The 22,264-nt window shown below is 35.7% G+C and overlaps 1 protein-coding gene across 5 annotated transcripts in view; it reads left to right on the plus strand.

Annotated features, from left to right (window-relative positions):
* Positions 1-499: 499 nt before the first annotated feature.
* LOC109071981 (protein Shroom2-like) overlaps positions 500-22,264 on the plus strand; it is a 47,342-nt gene continuing 25,577 nt past the window's right edge. For 3 of the 5 annotated variants that reach the window (XM_042725929.1, XM_042725930.1, XM_042725931.1), the window contains exons 1-2: positions 500-1,527; positions 19,245-19,393. In XM_042725929.1, coding sequence (XP_042581863.1) covers positions 1,312-1,527; positions 19,245-19,393 — 365 coding nt within the window. In that variant the 5' untranslated portion in view covers positions 500-1,311. Of the gene's footprint in view, positions 1,528-5,585; positions 5,964-19,244; positions 19,394-22,264 lie in introns of those variants that run through there. The other 2 variants (XM_042725933.1, XM_042725934.1) reach the window with 2 other exon arrangements.

The raw sequence follows: 22,264 nt of genomic DNA on the forward strand, positions 1-22,264 counted from the left end.
TAATTTAAAAATATTTTAAACAAACATTAAAGTGTCAAATCAATGACAGCTAAATTAACAGTGGAAGCTATTTAAATAAATTAACCTACACGTTTTACTTACTGTTTTCAAATGTGCAAAACATTCGAATCGAACCATTTCTTATTATTAAATAAAATGTTAGAATGATGCCTTCTGTATTAGCGTTTCCTGAATATTTATTTCGTGTCTGGCACATCAAGAGACGTATAATATTCGTTACCATATTTTGAGAAATAACCCTTTTAATTTCCTTAAGAATATTAGCACTTTAAGCATTGTTTGATCTAAAGCCACTGTGCAAACTATTCGTTAACTATTTCGAGAAATAAATAACGTCTAAACACACATTCTTAAAATTATGCCTACTTTATTCAGAAGTGCTTAAAAATGAGTGCGGCCACACACAGTGAACAGTAGAGGTCGCTGTTGCTCTCTGGTCAGTTTTGATGAGGATCGCACAAGGTAGATAGAGGTAAGCGTAATCCATACAACAGATCAGCCTTCTGCCATCCAGCATTTCAACCGTTGTACCTCCTCTTTTGTACTTTTTGTGTTGGGATAAAAACTAAAAGGGAAATCTATTTGTTTCGGTTCGTACAACAGTTGTCAAACTTAAGATGTGGCTGAGGGGAGAGATGTAAAGTGCGGTGTTGATCCACTTGTTGATTGAGTAAGACTCGCGGTTAGCTGACTAGCTCTCACGCGCACTTAACACAAGACTGGACGAACGTAACCTTCAGTATGAACGCAGCGAATCCTTTATGACTAACGTTAATCTGTAATTCGGATTTACGACTCGAATCCGAGCAGTTGCGATATCGACAGCCCGTCAGTGAGCGTTTGTTATTCTAGGAAACACTTGATGGATCCTGTTAATTCAGGAAACACTTGATGGCGAGACAAACTTAAACCGAATCCTTTGGCTAATGCTAACATAATGAAAGGGGTTAGATAAACCATAAACAAACAAAACTACACATTTCGGTCAATCGCAGTTTGTTTCGAGAATTGAAACAAACATATATAGGTCTGTAAGTTTGTTTTGTAAATTTACACTCCAGTTTATTATTAAAGAGTGGTCTTAAATGATGGACAGCGCCTCGTTCAGTGGAGAAAACTAGGCAACGAAGTATCCAAGAGATGTTCATGTGGAATAACAACAACAGCTGCTTTTAATGTGGAAGACTGTGTAGGATTTTTTTTTTTATCTTTCTTTTTTGGAACCAGTTAAAAAAAAAACTACACAGAAGACTACAATTGTGTTATTTTGGGAGATTGGTTGTGTATGAAATGGGCACTATCAACCAATACCCTATAGACTCTATAGGCTTTCCTGAGGGAGATCACAGGATCTTTTACAGCTCCGAGAGATCTGGGAGTTTTGATGAACATCATGGTAATGGTGAGGGATGGAAAGTGGTGGATGTGACCCTTGCTGGGGGAGCACCATGGGGTTTCACCATCAGAGGTGGACTGGAGCGCAGAGAACCTCTTCTTATAACCAAGGTAAGTTATCTGTTGACTACATGTTGGACAGGATGACCTCAGGACTGTTTACCTGACCTGGGCATTATTGTTAGAGAGAGACTTCTATGTAACAAGCTTTGTAGTATACAAAAACATCAAATTCTGGAGACTAGATGTTGTATAGCCAGATAAAATATTATATTAACGTTTATTATGTATAAATTATATACAGTTATACTTAGTAAAACGTTTTGTGTAATGTCTTTTTAATGAAAGTATATTAATTATAACAAAGCATAGGTTGTTCTTACTTTTTTATTTATTTTATTCAGAGAAGTTGTTTATACTAAAACTTTATTTACTTTACTCATATTCCTCTACTAATATTTCAATGCATTTTCCAGTATCGTAGGATATCTTTTATCATATCTGGTCAGCATTACTCGCGAGATTTCAGTAAACGTTGGTGGTATAGTAGTTAGCATAGCTGCCTTCCACACCCAGGCCAGCCGCACATAGGTGAAGAGTGCTGACTAGCCAATAGGAACGAAGGAAATTCCAGGGGGGCGGGACACACAATCAGAGGTTCCAAATCCCGCCTCGGACACAAATAACACAAAATACATTTGTATTCGTTTTTTATCTAGATACACTTTCAGTACGATTAACATATAATAAACAACTTTTGGGCACAAAGTGTAAGGATGTGGAGGATGTGGGAAAAAGAGCTAAATATGTGTCACAGATATTATATAACACATTCAAATAGAAAGCAGCTATTTTAAATAGTATATTTCAAAATTTTTACTGTTTTTGCTGTACTTTGGATCAAATAAAGGATTGTTTGGTGAGCAGAAGAGACGTCTTTAAAAAAAAAAACATTTAAACTGCTGAACACACATTAGATTCATAATGTAAACTCTGTTAGTCCTATATTTTTATTTATATTGTGTAAAGTTTTTGCACTAAAGACTTGAAAATCACATACCATTCAAAACAACTTATATAATCAATCATAAATATGATTAATAATATAATAAGCAATTAATTTTTTTTTTTGTTTGTTTGTTTTGTTTTGTTTTTGAATACCCCACCACGGAAAAGGTGAAACAGCGCAATGAAATCTACGCGTGGCCAAAAATATATTGCATCCGTAGTGCTAAGCACTACCATAGAGAATGAATGTGAAAAGTTAAAGGTGCTTTAACTTAATTGTATCAACTTTAATGATACAATATTTTAAATTGTTCTCTGATGTCCCCAGAGTGTGTATATGAAGTTTTATCTCAAAATACCCTACAGATAATTTTTTATAGCTTGTTGAAATTGCCACTTTTAGGGTATGAGCCAAAACGCGCTGTTTTTGTGTTTGTACCCTTTATATGAAAATGAGCTGGTGCTCCCGCCTCCCTTTTCAGAAGAGTGAAATTTTAGTTTTCCTTTAAAATATGCTTAAAAAATTGTTCAAAATAAAAACTGTACCTACTTTACTTTAAAAAGCTCTTTCCAAAGCTACTTCTGTGAAGTATGTTTCATGACAAACTATAGTGCTGTCAATAAACAAAACTCAGCTTTAAACACCAGCTGATGACCAAACTAAGATAACCTACATATTCTGGTGCCCTGTGCAAGAAGAAAACTGTCTTTTTCTGTACTAAGTAACCTAAATTTGATGGTTCATATTGAAAGTTGGTTCAGTGTGTAAGTGTACATCTGGCCTGCTGTCTGTTTCAGCCACTATTACAGTACCTGGTCAAGAAAGAAATTGCCTTGCTTGCATTTCCCATTTTTAAGATCTGTACTTTCTCCTCAAACAGCATTATTTGCATGTTACTTCCTTGTAAGAACCAAATGATTCAAAGAAAGTAAAACTTTCTGAAGAAAAACATTGCTGCATTGGTCGGGAATTGAACCCGGGCCAATTCGAGCTTAACTTCCCTTAAATGTGCCATAGAATGCAAAAATCACTTTTATAAGGTGTTTAAACACAGTTGTGTGGCCGCAGTGTGTTTTTGCATTTCGGTGCATCCCTATCTTCATTTCTTTGTAAGTGTGCAAACTTACAAAATCAGCAGGGGATCAAATAAATATTTTCCCCATTGTAGACACGTCTCATCTGATTTGCTAATATTTAAAACAAAAGTCTCTTGTGGGTCTAATCTAGTACTTTTTAGACCAAATACCACAGCTGATTAAATCAGGTCATCCTGTATTGTCTTTCAAAAGTCATAGAAAGTATTTGTGAGTAATATACCTTTCATATTTGAAGGACAGAACAGGACAGATTTAGTGCACTTTTCCCACCCTTTCCCACATTGTACACTGACATAAGAATGTGAGCTATGCATCAGTCTTTTGACTACATGCATAAAGTTTCACATTGTAATTATAAATACCAAAAATTATAAATCAGGTTAAAGGGATAGTTCACCCAAAAATGAAAATTTGATGTTTATCTGCTTACCCCCAGGGCATCCAAGATGTAGGTGACTTTGTTTCTTCAGTAGAACACAAATTATGATTTTTCTCTCAGTCTACAATGCTTGTCAATGGTCACAGAATCTATGAGAAAGAAAAAAACATGCACAGATAAATCCAAATTAAACCCTGCGGCTCATGAGGATACATTGATGTGTAAAGACACAAAACGATCGGTCTGTGCAAGAAACTGAACAGAATTTGTATCTGTTTTTTTTTACCATGCATTTTTTTTATGCAGTGTCCGAACTGTTAGAACTCTTGTGAACGCGCTTCACAGCAGCCTGCATCATCATGTTCTTGTTGCTTTATGGCAGATCACAGACTTATAAGTGCATTACTGCCACCTATCTCTCAAGTGGACCATTGACACTCCTGATTGAGGTTGTAGATAGAGTGTAAGTGGTCCATTTGAGAGCACAGACCGATCGTTTTGTGTCTTTACACATCAATTTATCGTCACGAGCCGCAGGGTTTAATTTGGATTTATCTGTGCATGTTATTTTTTCTCTCATAGATTCTGTGACCATTGACAAGCATTGTAGACTGAGAGACTGCAACGGCTGAAGTTAAAAAATCATAATTTGTGTTCTACTGAACAAACAAAGTCACCTACATCTTGGATGCCCTGGGGGTAAACAGATAAACATCAAATTTTCATTTTTGGGTGAACTATCGCTTTAATTTATTTAATTTAAATTAAATATATATTTTGTCACATTTTATCACATAAATGTTTATTAACACATGTACCATCCAAATTGAATAATTCTATAATTACAATCTATAATTAAAGTCTATAATTTAATAGATCCTTTACCTACAACTACAGTTGTGTATGCACTACCGTTCAAATGTTTTGAGAATAATCACGATTTTTATTGCTTTCTCTTATGCTTACCAAGGTAAAATTTGTTTGTTTAAAAATACAGTTAAAAAAGAAATATTGTTAATTTGACACAATTGTTTTCTATTTTATGTATTTTAAAACATAGTTCATTCCTGTGATGGCAAGGCTGGATTTTCAGCAGCCATTACTCCAGTCTTCACTGTCACATGATCCTAGAAAAATCATTCCAATATGCTGAATTGGTGCCCAATAAACATTTCTTATCAATTTTGTAAACAGTTTTGCTGCTTAAATTCTTTTTATGATTCACTGATGAATAGAAAGTTCAAAAGAATATCATTTATTTGACAGAGAAATATTTGTAGCAATGTTAAATTCTTTACTGTCACTTTTGTTTTTTCTAATTGATGACATTTCTGAGATTTCTTTTAAAAATAAAAACATTACTGACCACAAACCTTTGAACGGTAGTGAATGTTGTGGTATTGTTATGATGCATATAGATTATCTAATATATTTATTACAGATATCTATATTGTTTGTGATTTCTTGAAAGAGTAGGTATTGTCCACAACAGTTGACAAATTTTAGAATGTAGCCTTACATCATCATGTATTAATATGAGTATTTTGTAGTTTTAATTTTTTATAGGCTATGGCTGTGGACTTCGGTCTCTTGTAGTGTAGTTTTTCAACTCATTCTGAACAGTGACTGAAACTTTTTTGTGTGCTTTTCTGGTTACTTATCAACTTTAAAGGACCTTGTAGATAAATTTGGAAAGAATACTCATCACTCTTACTTATAGCTTAGGATGCCTAATGCTCTCCATGCATGTCTGTCTTTTCTAGCCAATTTTAGCTCAAAGTTTAACTATGCGAATATTAAATAAGGTGGAATGTGACTATCTCTAAAACTTTGGTGACCACCCCTACGTACACTGTATTTTTGAGGTGCATGTGACTTTCAGAAGTGAATTCCTGCCATTGCTGAGGTCTTTAAGGAGCTAAAATGCTAAGTAAGTTCATTTCATGGACGCCTTTGATTTGGTACAACACAGTTTCTCAGAGGATGGTTTAAAGACTGAGTGTGGTTTTTCACATCTTTGGACGTGTATTCACCAGCAGACCCCGTCACACTTCAGGAATTGGTAAGAGTGGTTAATAATGTACTGAAGTTTTTTTTTTTTTTACCCCCCTCGTTGATGCTCTTAAAGTCACTTGTTGTTCCTGCTGGATCATATGATGGCAAATCCTGCTGTAAAATAACCTTTGCACCTGTTTTTTTGAGATTTAGGCTTAATTGTGTCTTTGTTTTCATCAAGGTTTCTTTACCTTGGTTCATGACTAACTCAAAGTGTGTTAAATTGTTGTTTCATGTTTAACTCATTTTTGCTTTGTTCTTGTGCCTACCTTGTTTGCTGTATTTTATGAGGCCGGTTTGTCAGTGTTATCTCTCTTGTTATACATTTGTGGTTTCACAAATGCTTCACCTCATGATACTTGAACTTGGAGTACAAAATAAGTATGATAGATAGTTTGATTTAATGAATGATTATTCAGTTCTCATGGGAAAATTCAGTATTGCACCCAACATCACTTTAAGCTATCAAAGCTGAACAAAGCTGTATGTTCCTTTCTCAAGGGTGCAGAGCTGTCATAAATTTCTCAGGAACCATGCTAAGATTTCTGCTAAGATTTAGGGTTCATTAGCAACTCAAGCCTTAAACATGGGTCTGTCGCTTTATCAGAGGTGTACTACACATCCTTTAAAAAAAAAAAATATATATATATATATATATATATATATATATATTCTGCTGATGAATGAGCCCTATAATGTATAAAGATGTTAAGGACTGAAACCAGAACCTTCATATTTGGCAAAACACTGTACCTCTATACATTTATTCTGTGGGTAAAAGGTTTCCACAGCTTGTTTGTAGTTGACTCTCCTCATATTGCAACATTATTTGTGAATCCATTTTGTTATTCTTGGCTCATTGGTGTTTTTGTCCGAACCTGCTGTTCTAGTACAAGTGCCATAGACAAAACAATTGAATGACCTTTATTAAGTATGCCCAAAAATCTGCCAGTTGGGTGTGGAGCACCTGTCAGTTTTTCCTAAATATTAGATCATCTATGAAAACTACTTAAACAAAAGCCAGTTGCAAACATTGGCTGCATCTCAATTCACATACTTATACTATGTGGTAGAAGTGGGACTCCCACTCTTGATGAAAAAGTATGAATATGTAGTAAGAAAGCACATGGTCATAAGATTGTCTTGTACTGTTTGTGTTGTCATTGAGTACATATTCTGGATGGACATTTCAGTCAAAAATAACATTTGAATAAGATTTGATTTATATTTTATTATGAACGACTGAAAGGGAACCAATGTTACACCGTGTCTACACCGGACGCGAGTGGTGCGGCATGACAAAATACTATAGAACTTATAATCAGTGATGCTATCTGCACCATAGATACATATACATATCTATGGTCTACACTGGATGCGACTCGGCACGACACGACAAATCCCAGACAGAAAACTGCTGCTGCGTTCTATTTATGATGTATTCATAAATTCATAATTTCAAACTATTTTCAACTGTCACTTTGTCACGTCTGCTAAGATTTAGGGTTCATTAGCAGTTCAAGCCTTAAACATGGGTCTGCCGCTTTGTCGCATCCAGTTTACTAGACAGACTTTTGCTGTTGTGGCACAGACACAGTGTACGGTGTACTCGCAGAAGAAACAGAGCAGCCTCGGCGTCCGGTTGCAGGCCTTCCGCTCCTTGAGTTCTCTCCAGCACTGGAAAGCTGATCGGATATTTACACAGGTCCTACTTCATGCCTTATTGCCTTAAGCCTTACTTTGTTACACAGACGTTGTCCTCTTTTGTTTTTAATCAGTCATCTCTATCTTTCTGTCGCTTGGCTCGGCTAATGTCTGTCCTGTGCACTGAATGCTCTCTCCTCCACATCGTGAGTAGACACACCTCTTACTGCTGATTGGCTACAAGTTTGTTTTGCTACTCGGCCCGAATCAGTTTTCTAAAGCGTTATTGAAAAATCGCTTACCCCACCTTTAAGAGACAAAATCTAATTATCATGCAAAGTGATAGATTAGCTTCTATTCCCTGCAAACGATCAAATGAAGAATAATAATAATAAACAAAAAAAAAAAAAAAAAAAAACCAAAGATAAGCAGGCTTTCAGCATTTGCAGCAGAAGGTGATCCTCTCAAAATGGTGGCAGTGCCCCAACATACATGCGGCGTTCTGTATTCTATTATTAAATCAACATTCTGTATTATATTATTAAATCAACTATTTGAATATTCGAAAATCATGACCCATCCCTAGTACATATATATAAACTGCTTTAACTTGCTTTCCTCAGAACTTTTTTGAGACTGAAAAAGTGAATCTCCTCTTTTAGAGGTTGTGGGATATATTATCTCAGAAGTTAAAAGTTCATTTAAAAAAAAAAAATCTGTTGGCTTACTGTATTCAATGTTCATTTCTCGCATACTGTTTAGCCGTCCTAAATAGTATACGAGAAATGAATGTTATGTGAATTAAGGTAATTTCTACGATTTTTAAAATCTATTAAACAATTATTTCTTATTGCACTGGTCTTTGTGAAAGTACACATTTCGTTATCGTGTTTTGGATTCCATCCAAACCTCGAGGCATACATCAAGTGACACACAAAATTATATGATGACAAGTATTCAGAAAGAAGTTCAAAAGGTCTGTTTTGTAAGCTGACTGTTCCCTGAGATTTACATTAATCCAAAAAAGGCAAAAAGATACAAGGTTGTCAACTTTGCCTCAGCTACAAAGTAAAAGGTTTAATTTAAGGTGTTTTGTAGGTTTGCAGATTAATTAGCAGTTTATTTATTGATTTTCTTAGCTCGCTCTGTTTTTTAGTGGATTGTTTCACTACATTTCTCTGAGATTCCTGAGGCAAACTGGCAGTGCCAGGAACAGCACAGGAATGTTGAAGCTTTGCTTGATTATCCAAATGTACTGAATTATCTTCGACAGCCTGAAGCCAGTTGGACTTGCATGATACAGCATCTGGGATAAATTTAGATTGGATTAAAGGAACCTGGGCTAGTTCACTTTGCCTTTGACGTCTTGTAAGTTAAGGATGAAAACCTTCCGTGGTCTCACTAAATTCTTAAATTAGCCTAATTGACACGAAGTGTGGACATTTTAACATGTTTCATGACAGGCTATCTGTATACTTCAGTATACTAATTTCAGTAACTTTTAGGAATAGGCATTTCACTTATCCTTACCTGACAAAAATTTGGTCTGTTGGTCTTTTTTTTTTTTTTGGACTGTTTTTAAAAGAAGTCTCTCTTCCTTATCAAGGCTGCATTCTTTTAATAAAAAATACAGTACAAACAGTGATATTCTGGTTTCTATTTTGATATATTATGAAGTGCAAGTTATTCCTGTGATGGCAAAGCTGAAATTTCCGCAGCCTTTACTACTCCAGTCTTCAGTGTCACATGATACTTCAGAAATCATTCTAATATGCTGATTTGCTGCTCAAGAAACATTACTTATTGGTATTAATGTTCAAAACGCTTGTGCTTAATAACAAAGCAACATTTGTAACATAAATGTCTTTACTGTCACTTTTGATCAGTTTAATTTAATGGATCTTTCAAAGATAGTTTTTATTTTTTTTTTTGTATACCTACATGTGTATTCTGAAGATGAATGCTAGGCTGTTGCAATTTTGAGTTTTCAGAGCCATTACTTTTTACCTTATTCGTCCATACATTAGATTATGGCTAATTAAGGCTGCAGTAAGCAGCATTATTTATTTATACAGAAAAAATGGAACAAATTAAAATTCTCCTCATTCCTTTCATTCCTCTTTATTTGCCAAAGGTCTTCAACGCATTTATTTTAAATCCTCTGTTTCAATAAACTCTAATAATCCTGTTTTACACTGCATGCATACAGTGTAGCCTTTCACACGCTGCCTGTGTTTGTTTTTCATTTTATTCATTCTTTCAACACTCAGAGACCCTGAAAGGGCAGCCATTTAATGAGCACTGGTAAACCTATTTGTCGACAACCGGATTCATCAGTCAACTCTCATGCCTCGACCCATTCAGAGCAAATTTGGTGCGGGCAACCCTTCACCCACATACTGAAAGCCATCAGAGGAAAAGTCTGTTAATGATATTCTTTTTACGTTAATAACTTCATTTGAGGAGTGGCAGGAACCAGGCAAATTTAGAGCAGCTTTCAGTGTTTGTTTCAGATGAGCTTGACTTTTAACTCTACAATACATGTCTGTTCACGTTCTGAGTAAGAATTATCAGGAAAGAGTATTTAACCTCACTTTGCATGTTTTAAAGTATTTCTAGACCTTTGCTCTTATCTTTCCTGAGTGCTTGCTCAATGCAAAGACACAAATGCGCACGCATCTATTGTTTAGACCGCACCAAACTGCCAAAGGCTGCTGTGAAAATAATGGTGTTTGTTTAACGAAACACACCGCTTTGTGTAAAGCTGTCCTTAGATATGGAGACAATAATCATTCGTGGTCTGAAGAAAAGATAGTAGAACAGTTATGCCACATTTTATAAGCAGCTTTAGATCAGGAAGTATTTTTCCCTTTTTCTGTGGGCATTTAAAAATTCTTAAAGCCTTGAACTGAGCAACTTGGACTAATAAATTGAATCAAAAATAACATTACAGTATAAAACTGTTGACTGCAAGTTATTGATTGTAAACATAAAATATGCTTAAAATATTTGTACAAACAAGTTTATTGCAATTTATTCAAACATATGTAGATGTATGAGTAGTTTAAAGTTGTAGGAAGGAGACTCAGTAGCAACTTCTCTGATTGGTGGATCTCTCGAAAGCAGTTATGGGTAGTGTAGTTCTTTATAGAGAATGAAATAAAAAAAATCACAGTTCAATGTTAGCTTATCTGTCTTGATAAGGTTATACAGTATAAACAGGTAAATGGCTGATATCCAAATTCTATACTATTGTGCCTAAATAAATTAACAAAATACTAAAATCAGAAATCAGTCTTTTAAAAAGAGAAATTAAGAAATTTAGAAATTTCAAAAAGTGAATTTAGCCATCGCAACATTATAATGTGCAGTATGAAAGACTGATATTCATTTTGAGATTTGCTAAAGATTACATTGATAATATAGTGCTTTGAATGATTAACTTTAAAGTAAGTGTTATATGATGATGGCAGATGTAGTTTTGATGTAAAAATAGGTGAAATAATCATGCATAATTAAAGAGTTATATCCAATATCAGACACTGTATTCAATATAAACAATACAAATAAAGAAATATAGTATATAGGACTGAAATAATTTGCATCTCCAGTATGTATGAATCTCTTGATATTTTAAACATCCATGGGTTTTCCATTTCCCAACAAACACAGTAATGATCTTTAGGAGCATAGAAGGTCTCTCGATAAATTAAATGCGATTGCAGCAAACTTTTTTGGAAATCCTGTCTTCAGTCTTCATTTTGTTGCCTGGAGGGGCAGGAATTTAGATGCATTCCTGATCCTACAAGGAGCTCATGTTCTTTTGTTTGTGCTAGGATACAATGTTCATTCAAAAAAAGCTTAATCTGTACAGTTCAATACTTCTGTTGTAGCTGGAGTTGACTCAGATTCTTTAGTGTATGATCAAGTTTAGCTGAAACAACAAAAAACCCCTTAGTCATATTATTGTTCTGTGCAGGCATAGTCCTATGATAGCTCCCGGTGTGTATTATATGTACTCTCATTGTCAAGATTTGACAATAGCACCATTGTGAAGAGGTGATGTCTCTTGGAAGAACATTTGTACTTTGAGTATTGTGTGTGTGTGTGTGTGTGTGTGTGTGTGTGTGTGTGTGTGTGTGTGTTGAATGCAGCAGGATAGGCTGTAAAGTAGCTCTAAAGCTCAGTGCTCTGTCAGCGTAGAGCACAGGACACCAGTCAGCACAACTCCCACATTCTTCCCTCACCTCACCCCACACTCCAGACCCCATGCTGAGACAGCAAGGTCATGGAACTTATTTCAAGCTTTTGAAAAATTCTTTGGAAATACCACCAGGTTGATGGAGCTGTAGGGGTGCCATTAGCACATAAACCAGTGAACCATGGAGCCATTACCACTGTATTTAAATAGTATTCAAATCGATACTATGATTATGATACATGTTGGAAAATGCCATGATATTGCTTTGACAAATGCACTCACATAAATACCATAAGAGTAGGGCTGGGTGTTACATTTTTATTTTATTTTTTTGCAGGAAAATATTTATTGGGAAAAAATTGAGCCAATATTGATAAACTTGAGTCATTTTCTATATTTGGCCCACTCTTCTTTGCAGAATTGTTTTAATTCAGCCACATTGGAGGGTTTTCGAACATGAAAGGACTGTTTAAGGTCATGCCACAGCATCTCAAATGGATTTAAGTCCGGACTTTGACTTGGCCACTCCAAAACCTTAATTTTGTTTTTCTTGAGCCATTCATAGGTGGACTTTCTGGTGTGTTTCGGATCATTGTGCTGCTGCATAACCTAAGTGTGCTTGAGCTTGAGGGTCACAAAGTGATGGCTGGACATTCTCCTTCAGGGTTTTCTGATAGAGTGCAGAATTCATGATTCCATCAATTATGGCAAGTCATCCAGGTCCTGAAGCTGCAAAGCAGCCCCAGACCATCACACTACCACCACTATGTTTGACTGTTGGTGTGATGTTCTTTTTATGAAATGCTGTGTTGGTTTTGCACCAGATGTAATGGGACACACCTTCAAAAAAGTTCAACTTTTGTCTCATCAGTCCACAGAATATTTGCCCAAAAGTCTTGGGGATAATCAAGATATTTTTTGGCAAGTGTGAGATGAGCCTTTGTGTTCTTTTTGGTCAGCAGTGACTTCTGCCTTGGAGCTCTCCCATGGATGCCGTTTCTGCCCAATCTCTTTCTTATTGTTGAATCATGAACACTGACTTTAATTGACCGTGGTTCGCTGGAGTCCCTAAGCCTTAGAAATGGCTTTATAATCCTTTCCAGACTGATACATGTAATCTATTTTATTTCTCATCTGTTCTTGAATTTCTTTAGATTGCGACATGATGTGTTGCTCTTTAAGCATGCTTCACTTTGTCAGACAGGTTCTATTTAAGTGATTTCTTGATTCAACAGGTCTGGCAGTAATCAGGTCTGAGTGTGGCTAGTGAAATTTAACTCAGCTTTCTAAAAAAAATGTGGTTAATCACAGTTCTTTCATGATTTAACAGGAGTGGGCAATTAATGTTTCACGTAGGACCAGGTAGATTTTGACAGCTTTTTTCCCTTAATAAATGAAATCATCATTTTAAAACTGCATTATGTATTTGCTTGCATTAACTTTGTGTAATATTAAAATTTGTTTGATGATCTGAATCTTTTAAGTGACACATATGCAAAAAAAAAAAAAAAAAAAAAAAAACGGGAGGGGCAAAAACCTTTTCACGGCACTGTACAAGGACACTCTTCACAACACTCAACCAAAATAAAGGTTTGGTTTAACTTGAAGAAATTATGACAAATGTATTACTATTATTGCTATTAAGGAGTACTATACAGTCAAGAGAAGTTCATCCATGTTTTAATGTATACAATATATTAATACTGTTGTGCAGCACCTTATCTGACATTAAGTCTTTATTTATCTAGAGCCCTTTCCACTACAATCAATTGAAAAAAAATTGTTGTAAATTAGTAGTTATAAATTCATTAGTTTACGTTTTATTTTAACAAATGTGTGGAATGCATTTCCTCCCCAGTAATGGTATTAAATTAATATTATGATAAATATCAATATCAAATGATGTAAAATATATTTGGCCCTATCACCAGCCCTACTATAGATCTGGATCAATTTCATGCTGATTCATATGCGCTGATGTCTGATTTTGTTTCTCTCTTTCTTTCTTTTTTTTTTTTAATTGTTGTCTAAGAAAGGAGTTAAGGATCCTATAAATGTGTTGTAAAATTACTGAAATAGAATAAAATCGTTCATAATTTGCAAAAATCACTTTTGAATTTAATTGAAAACCAGTGAATTAAATTGAATTGTTAATTGAAATGTTACCCTGGACTAGGGCTGAGTATCGTTTGAAATGTATCAATTCCGATTCTGATTCTGATTCTTTTCAATTCCCAGTTTCGATTCCAATGTGATTAAAAAATGTGACCCTGGACAACATAACCAGTAATAAGGGTCAAAAAAACAAAGAGATTTATATACATCATCTGAAAACTGAATAAATGAGTTTCATTGATGTATGAAAAAAATATGTATACATATTGAGAAAATCACTTTTAAATTTGTCCAAATGAAGTTCTTAGCAATGCATGTTACTAATCAAAATTAAGTTTTTATATATTTTGGTAGGAAATTTACAAAATATCTTCATGGAACATGCTCGTTACTTAATATCCTAATGATTTTTGCTTAAAGGAAAATTTTTAATTTTGACCCATATCATTTTTTTTTGTTTGCTACAAATATACCCGTGCTACTTATGACTGGTTTTGTGGTCCAGGGTCACAAATTATATCAAACATATTTATTCTGTGTCTCTTTTTGCAAAACATTTAGTTGCAGCTGAATACCGTGAACAAAAATCAGCTGTCTACATAAAAAACTGCACTATAAAAACTGCACTTGCTTAGGAGATGTTTGTGTGCAAAATAGAGCTGCACGATTCTGGATCGAGTTTTTTTGTTTTTAATGGAGATTGTGGTTCTCTCACGATTCTGAAGAAAAAACATCAGACAGGTAAACAAAATCACATGTAATTTATGAATGAAAGATTCAATGACTCACTCAAGATGTACTTGTTTCATCACTGGATGAATCAGCGTTTTTGAATGATTCAAAGACTTTACATTTTAACCCCTTTTCGCCACCTACTGGCATAACAATGTAATTGATAAATATTTATTTGAAGTGTCAAATTACTTTCAAAAGGTGATTTGCTCTATTTTGATTGCTATCATACCCAGCAGAGTTTATATCCGAACTATAAACTTTTATCCAAGTACTTCTGTGATTATTTGAATGTTTGTAACAGAAATAAATGATACTGTGTGGTTGAAACGACTGTTTGTTAAGCTGGTTCATTCATATACATGGCAGCTGCTCTCTTTAGGTCAGCTAATGTTCAAATCACACTGGTGTGATAGAATGCTGCACGGAAGAACCAAGAATGATAACGTATCACATGCATGTCTATGGATCACAATGTTGTGATCGCACACGTCAAAGGTTGAGGAATGAAACCGATGAATTATTGTAATTTTGGAAAAGAATCACGTTGTTTGAATCGTGTTCACGTGTTAACAATCTGTTAAATCAAAGTTTGTTGTCATGTTGGTAGTGACACCTCTTTTGCAACATGTTAACTCATCACAAATATTATACTTAGCTTTTTCGGCTTCTTATCGCAAGTGTAGCCAAACCCAAACTTTGGAGCGCTTAGATTAGCGAGCAACGTCCTGGCAGATCTCTACGTCGGGTCCTCAAAGACCTTTCCTTTCTCTTTGGAGTGTTACAAGCTCTTTTTGAATAAAGAAGATCTGTAAAGTTGCAAAGACTAAAGTCTCAAATCCAAAGAGATATTCTTTATAAAAGTTGAGACTCGTCCACGCCCTCCTAAAATGGCTCGTTCTAACATGTCCCCACATATCTACATCAGTATGTGGGAAGATTTGCATAACGCCACCCAGATGTTCACGCAAAGAAAGAAGGCGTACCTTTTATTCTCATTGTAGTATTGTTGTTGCTGCCGCTGCCGCCATGTCGTATATACGCTGTGTGTTTCACTGTGAAAGCAAAACTACTTTGTTTGGCCTTCCAAAAGAGGACGATATCCACTTCGTCATGCCTGGAGCTGATCTGTGCTGGTCGCTGAGGAAATACATCAACTTTGCACTGAGGATCGCAGGATGGGCTTTCACCATGGACGAAGCGGCGTCCAGCCCAGGGTCGTCACATGTGGTTGCTCAAGGCCGCGGTGTGTGACGCTGTTTCGCTGAGAAAGTGAAACTACTTTGTTTTTGCATTCCAAAAGAAAACACGACTAGACACCATGTTTTTTATCAAGTTTATAATGTGTTTTATGTTTGTCTCATTGCTTTTCTCAATATTATGAAGCCTTTGACAAGGCTTCATAATATGCTAAGAGGCGTAACATATCCGTCACACACTTGAGACGTTTGGCAAATCACAACGCGCTGGATAGCTGGCCAATCACAGCACACCTCGCTTTTCAGAACGATGAGCCTTGTGAAAAAACGACGCATTTTAGAAGGTGGGGCATAGAGGAGAAACAATAATGTACAGTATGTGGAAAATAATGTGTTTTTTAACCTTAAACCACATAAACACATTTTATTACACCAAATACAAAAATAATGTTCTTTTTAGCAACATCATATGACCCCTTTAAGTATACGATTCTGGAATTGGAATCAATTTTTGATTCCCAACCCTACCATGGAACACAAAACCACTATACATTGTATGGGGCAAAATTATCGATTTTTCTTTTATACCAAAAATCATTAGGATATTAAGTAAAGACCATGTTCGATTAATATATTTTGTAAATTTCCTACCGTAAATGTATCAAAACTTAATTTCTAATAACTAAAATTCAACAACAATAAATTAAATTTTACAAATATAAAGACTATTTTCTCAATAACCACATATTCTATATTTTTCAAACCCCAAACCATAGATATCCAAATAGTTGTATCTTCGCCAAATATTGTTTTATCCTAACAAACCATGGAGAGCTTATTTATTCAGCTTTCAGATGATTTATAAATTTCCTTATGACTGGTTTTGTGGTCAAGGGTCTTAAATAGTTATGTATATATTAAAATGACTTTTGAATGCACAACCAGTGAATCAAATAGTTTTATACCCAAATTTTTTGGACTTGTACCATGGTAATACCATGGTATTCCTTGACCAACCTTGAAGTACCATGTAAGTGCCATGTGAGTTTGGCAGTCAATGTTACAATACTCAAAACCGTACTCAAGTCTCAGTCCAAGAACCACATTTTCATGGTCATGGTCTTGTCATGAACTCTGGAGCATTTGGACTTGATATTGACTTAGACTGCATGGATGCATTTTGAGGTCACGCATATGCATGATACAGAGAAGAAAATATCTGTCTTATTTCACTCTCACCTCTGCTTTTGCCTCACATTCCCATTAAATGACACCCCCACCCTCATCCCGATTCTCCGACAGTGTTTGCTATGCTTGTGTGGGTCTGATACCTCTCTAGTGAACATTTCCATTGTTCTAAGTCATTTATTCTCTCAGTATGGTGTGGAATGCCAGAGGGGGGCACCCACTAGCGTGCCTGTTTAACATTAACGTTTGAGGTTATTCTAGTGCTTCTTATTTCGGCATGCTTAAAGTTTTCCTTTTTTTATAAACTCTGAGGGGGGCTCTTAAGTCCGGATGTCACAAGAGTCCTGCTGCTGTTAAAATAATAAATACAGGGAAGACCACATACAACAAAGGAATAACTAAAATAACCACATTTCTGCATTCTTGACCATGCACGTATACGCAGTAAGATGGTTTATTATAGGGTCGACTGGTGCTTGAATCTAACCACAGCTGGTGATAAAACAAGCAAGAATAATCACTCAAGGTTTGTTGTCCATTTGAGCTTAAAGATGACCTTCTAAAAATGTTATGTTACTGTTACTAATAGCACTGTATTATGATAAAAGTACATTCCTGTGTATGAATATTATCCCTTTCATAGAGGATCATGTTTGATGAGTAGACATACCGGGAAAGTAAATAATGAACAGCCATGATCAACTTTGGGGTAAAGGCTCAATTGGCAGATAACTGGCTTACTGGAAGATAGAGCAGCATTAAATATCATGTCAGGAATTTACTTTAGTTTAGACCAAACCTCCTATTTGGCTACATGTTCCCTGAAATCTGCACTTTATGACAAAGTATTTATGATTAACTCGCTTCTAGCTCGGCTATGGAGGTAAAGTGTTGAAGTGGAAAGCTTATGACTTGCCCCCCTGTGCTGATTTAGAAAGGTGAACGTGCCTTTCTCATTTGGTCATTTAAGGGTAGAACACAACAAATAATGCGTTTGGCATTGGACTGTTTGCAGTTGTTTAGGAAATGCTCTAAGACTTTGTTCACTCTAGTTTTTCAAATCTGAACATTAGGACTGATTGTCCACACTGTCCTTTTGCACATGACAAAATCAGATCTGTTTCTTTCATACAGTATGTGTACACTGCTTACCATAGTTCTGTCTAGGAGAGGTGTGTGATGTTGTTTTAATGATGTGTGAGATGTCATTCACATTGCAAAAACCAAACAAAACACGCCTTGAGAGTCCAAGCATTGACTGCAGAATGCAGTTAGAATTCCAGTGAAAATAGTTTCAAAGAAAATGCGGATTAGATCCATTGCAACACAAAGAGTTTCGTTACTTGATGAATTAGCATTTTTAAACAAATAATTTTTGAATCAGTGAATGATTCAATTACCCATTAATGAAGATGATCACTTGCTTCGTTTCTAAGTGAATCAGATGGTTTGAACGAATTGAATTGTAAACAATATGAAAAGCTTCAGGAAGTCCAGAACAGGTCAACACAAAAACACACAAAATTTTGTCAAATATACCAATCCCAAAAAATATTGAGATTTTTTTATTGGTCAATATCGCATATTCTGTCTAGAGAAAAGAACAAACCAAAAATTTGATCTTTATCTCTGCTCATGTCTATCGTGACATTGTGTCATGGTACTGAATAACATAAGCATTATTGCGTTGCTGCATTTTTGTGTTTTGCATAATCTTTCATATATAGTGTATTTGCATATACTACTTGAAACAGGATGCTTCATTCATTATTAACTACACAATGGATGTATTCTAGTTTTTAGTGAAAAAATAAAGCAAAAATGTGACCATCCACACTAAAACCTAACCAGATTTTAAACCGAAACTCTATTTGGTTTGGACTGGGTGTGTAAAAATCCGATTTCCTTTTTTATTTTTATTTTTTGCTGTTCATACTATAAACAACTTAACTGAATTAAGTTGGATATGCCAAACCATATTTTTGTTCCCTATTTGAACTAAGCATAATCGCACCACATTGCCTGACAGTGGCTAGGTCATTTACAAAAGATGAATGCTTGTCCAAATATTGTCCTACTGTAGTTTGCTCAATTTCAATCTCTCAACAAAGGGAGAGCTATTAGTATAGGTCTATTCATCTCTAGGTGATGTATGGCCGTGAAACAGAGAGATTTGATTGAGATTGAGTGTATTGTGTCTGTGTCACAGGTGGAAGAGGGCAGCAAGGCCGCAACCGCAAGACTGCAGGTTGGAGATGAACTCATCAATGTCAACAACATTTCTCTCAGCGGCTACAGACAAGAGGCCATCTGCCTAATCAAGGGCTCCCACAAGACTCTCAGCCTGGTGGTGAAAAGGTAATTTATATTCAACCTCACTATCATTTTTGGGCCCGATTTACACCTGAGATTAAGACCTGTCTATGGAATCTGATCATACGTAGTCAAGCTACTTTCACCTAAGATGCATCACATATATATAGGTTTTGAGGGGATGTTCCTTGATCATGCATTACTTTCTGCGTCAGCGTGTTATTCCACGTAGATAAGCAAGCTCAGAAAGTCAACAGACTGTTGCTTCCCAATTTTAATCTCACTGCAGATGGGACATTTTGAGCGGAATGCTCAGTTATTTTATTCAAGCCCCTATACTAACTGAACTTTTTAAAGCCATTTGGCAAGGTTTAGAATCATTGTTTTAGCACAATAACTGATTGGCAGGTGATCAGGGTGGAATAGCATTTACATCACAATTGTGATGTGTTTACATGCATGCTACGACTGAACAAGGTCACAATGAAAGAAAGCGGCATTCATTGCTGCCCACTTGTGATCAGGTTGTCAGAAACAGATGTTAATGCCAGGTGTAAACAGGGTCTTTAACATTTCCTCCTCTCTGGGGTAAGATATACGTGGTTGCTTACTATTGTTGTTTTTGTTTCATATGTTAAAAGATGCATTGAATGTTTTGAGCAGGACTATTTATTGTTCCCATCAATATTGTATTGCTCTGTTAGGTAGAAACACCAATGAATAAATGTACGTCACAGGGGGGAAGTGAATGAGTTTAGCCTCTGGGGATTGGTGTTGTTTGCATCACTAGTTTATCTGACGCTGAGGGAGCCGTTGAATGCTTGACAGTCCAGTTCTGCCAGACTGCTGTTTTTCTGACAACTAACAAGCACACACTGTGAAATAGAGGAATAGAAAGCTAAAATAAAACCGAATCCGTTTCAATTTTATTTTTCATTTCAGCTATATACTGAAAGTATGTATAACTCATTATGTTTTTAAATACGGAACACTGGAACATTGTACAGTCTTTGGAAAGTAAAAGTGAAGGGATTCAGTCATGTTTGTAGTCAGTGAACATCAGACGTTATTTAAGCTCTAGTAACATGGCATTTATTTTTATTTTTATAACTGAAACATCAAATTATGCATCTTCTGAACTCATGTAACCTTCCAGTTTCTACTGAAGTTGTCAAAAGCTAGCATTGAAGTGATCGGCCACTATGTTTTCACTAACAACCCCACATGAAGTTTCTATCTGATGCAGTAGATTTGCATGCGGGCTGGAAGTGATGTTCTCAGCCAGTAGACACTGAGGGTACAGAGCGTGTGTCGACTCTGTGATGCAAATTAAGTGATTTGGTCCTGATTCACGTGGTCTGATTGTTATCAGCTTTTCTCACGACTTCTGCTCTTTTCCAACCCCAAACACAAAGGTGAGGTTTTCTCACCTTGAAAGTAGTGTATGCATATGTTTACAGCAACACTTAGAATGTGATCTCTTGGTGAGAAATGAAATAAATGGATGTTCAACAGTTTCAGGTTTGATTTGATCTTGTCTATAGAAAAATGTGCATTATGAAACGCATAGTATTTTTCTGTTAAACATGCATTACATTGGCTCATTGCAGTTGAGGAGGAGCAGGCTGGTCGGTCCACTTCTTTGTGTGCCAAACACTGTCCTCTTTGTCTTAGCTTGGCCTGTCTGGGAACACAAAGTGTGTTTGGTCGCATTACAGCATTACTGCTAAACAAACGATGTCATCCAGAGAGAAAAAACTGCCTGTGTTTATCTATTAGACAGAGCCATTACTGCAGGTGATAGAAGGTGGTTCAAATTCTATGTTAAGGTGACTTAAAAATCTATTGACGATTCACTGTACTTGATTTTTAATGCATGGGATTTATGAATTTAAACTTGATTTGAATCAAAGCCACCTCTCGTCAGTCATCAATGGGCATTTGGCTTTGGCATGTGCGTTTTTTTACTGGAGGAATGTTTATCGTAAATTCAAAATGAAATGGGGGTTGTGTAATGTTACTTTATAACCAAGGACTGAGTCACGGTTTCATATCTCCAACTGTGAAACGAATGTGCTCGGATTAGGCAATCAGCGATAAGTGGTTGACATTATTGAACAGACACGTAACTACTCACAGCCTATTTAGTTGGATTAATGCATTCCAGTAGAGTAATAACAAAAGAATTCAGGAATGTTTCACGATATGATGTTTGGATTTTTAAATCAAGAGAATCTAAGCGCTCGAGTGGACAAAAATAGTTTATTTGTAACTGTGCATACATTTACCTAAATTTTCCTGTGTCTATAGCAGATAAATTCATTGGGAAGTGAGTCAGAATTAGCACACAGAGAGCAGATAACAAATCATGCTGGACCTCAGTGGAAGGTGGGGCATGCGTGGGCAGTCTGCAGACTTATGTGTGTTTAACAAGAGGTGTGAATCTCATTCAAATTGGCTTTGAATGGCTGTCATTATGGATAGCCTGATCTTTTAAACTCTCTTTTAAAGGTTTGGGGTCCAAGAACCAAATAAACATGGTCATTTTGAACTTTTGAAATCATCAAAAAAGCTGGAAAAAGCATCATTGGTTTCCACAAAAAATTTAAGTTGATCAGAGTTTGGGTACTAGACAAAATGCATTAAATCACTGATTTTTGGTACTAGACAAGGCTTGGTGTTTAACAGGTTTTGGCAAACTCTTGTTGATGGACAAAATGCATATTTTCTGACAGGATCCAGTGGCTGAGTTTGGATCTAATATTCCTGATGTAGAGACTCGATCTAATATTTTTGGCATCGTTGGTACAATCTAACGAACTGTATAATAAGAAATGCTTCTTGAGCCCCAAATCAGCATATTAGAATGATTATGGATCATGTGACATCTTTGCCATCATAGGAATGAATTGCACT

Source organism: Cyprinus carpio, chromosome B6, assembly GCF_018340385.1.
Source record: "Cyprinus carpio isolate SPL01 chromosome B6, ASM1834038v1, whole genome shotgun sequence".
NCBI classification, from domain to species: Eukaryota; Metazoa; Chordata; class Actinopteri; order Cypriniformes; family Cyprinidae; genus Cyprinus; species Cyprinus carpio.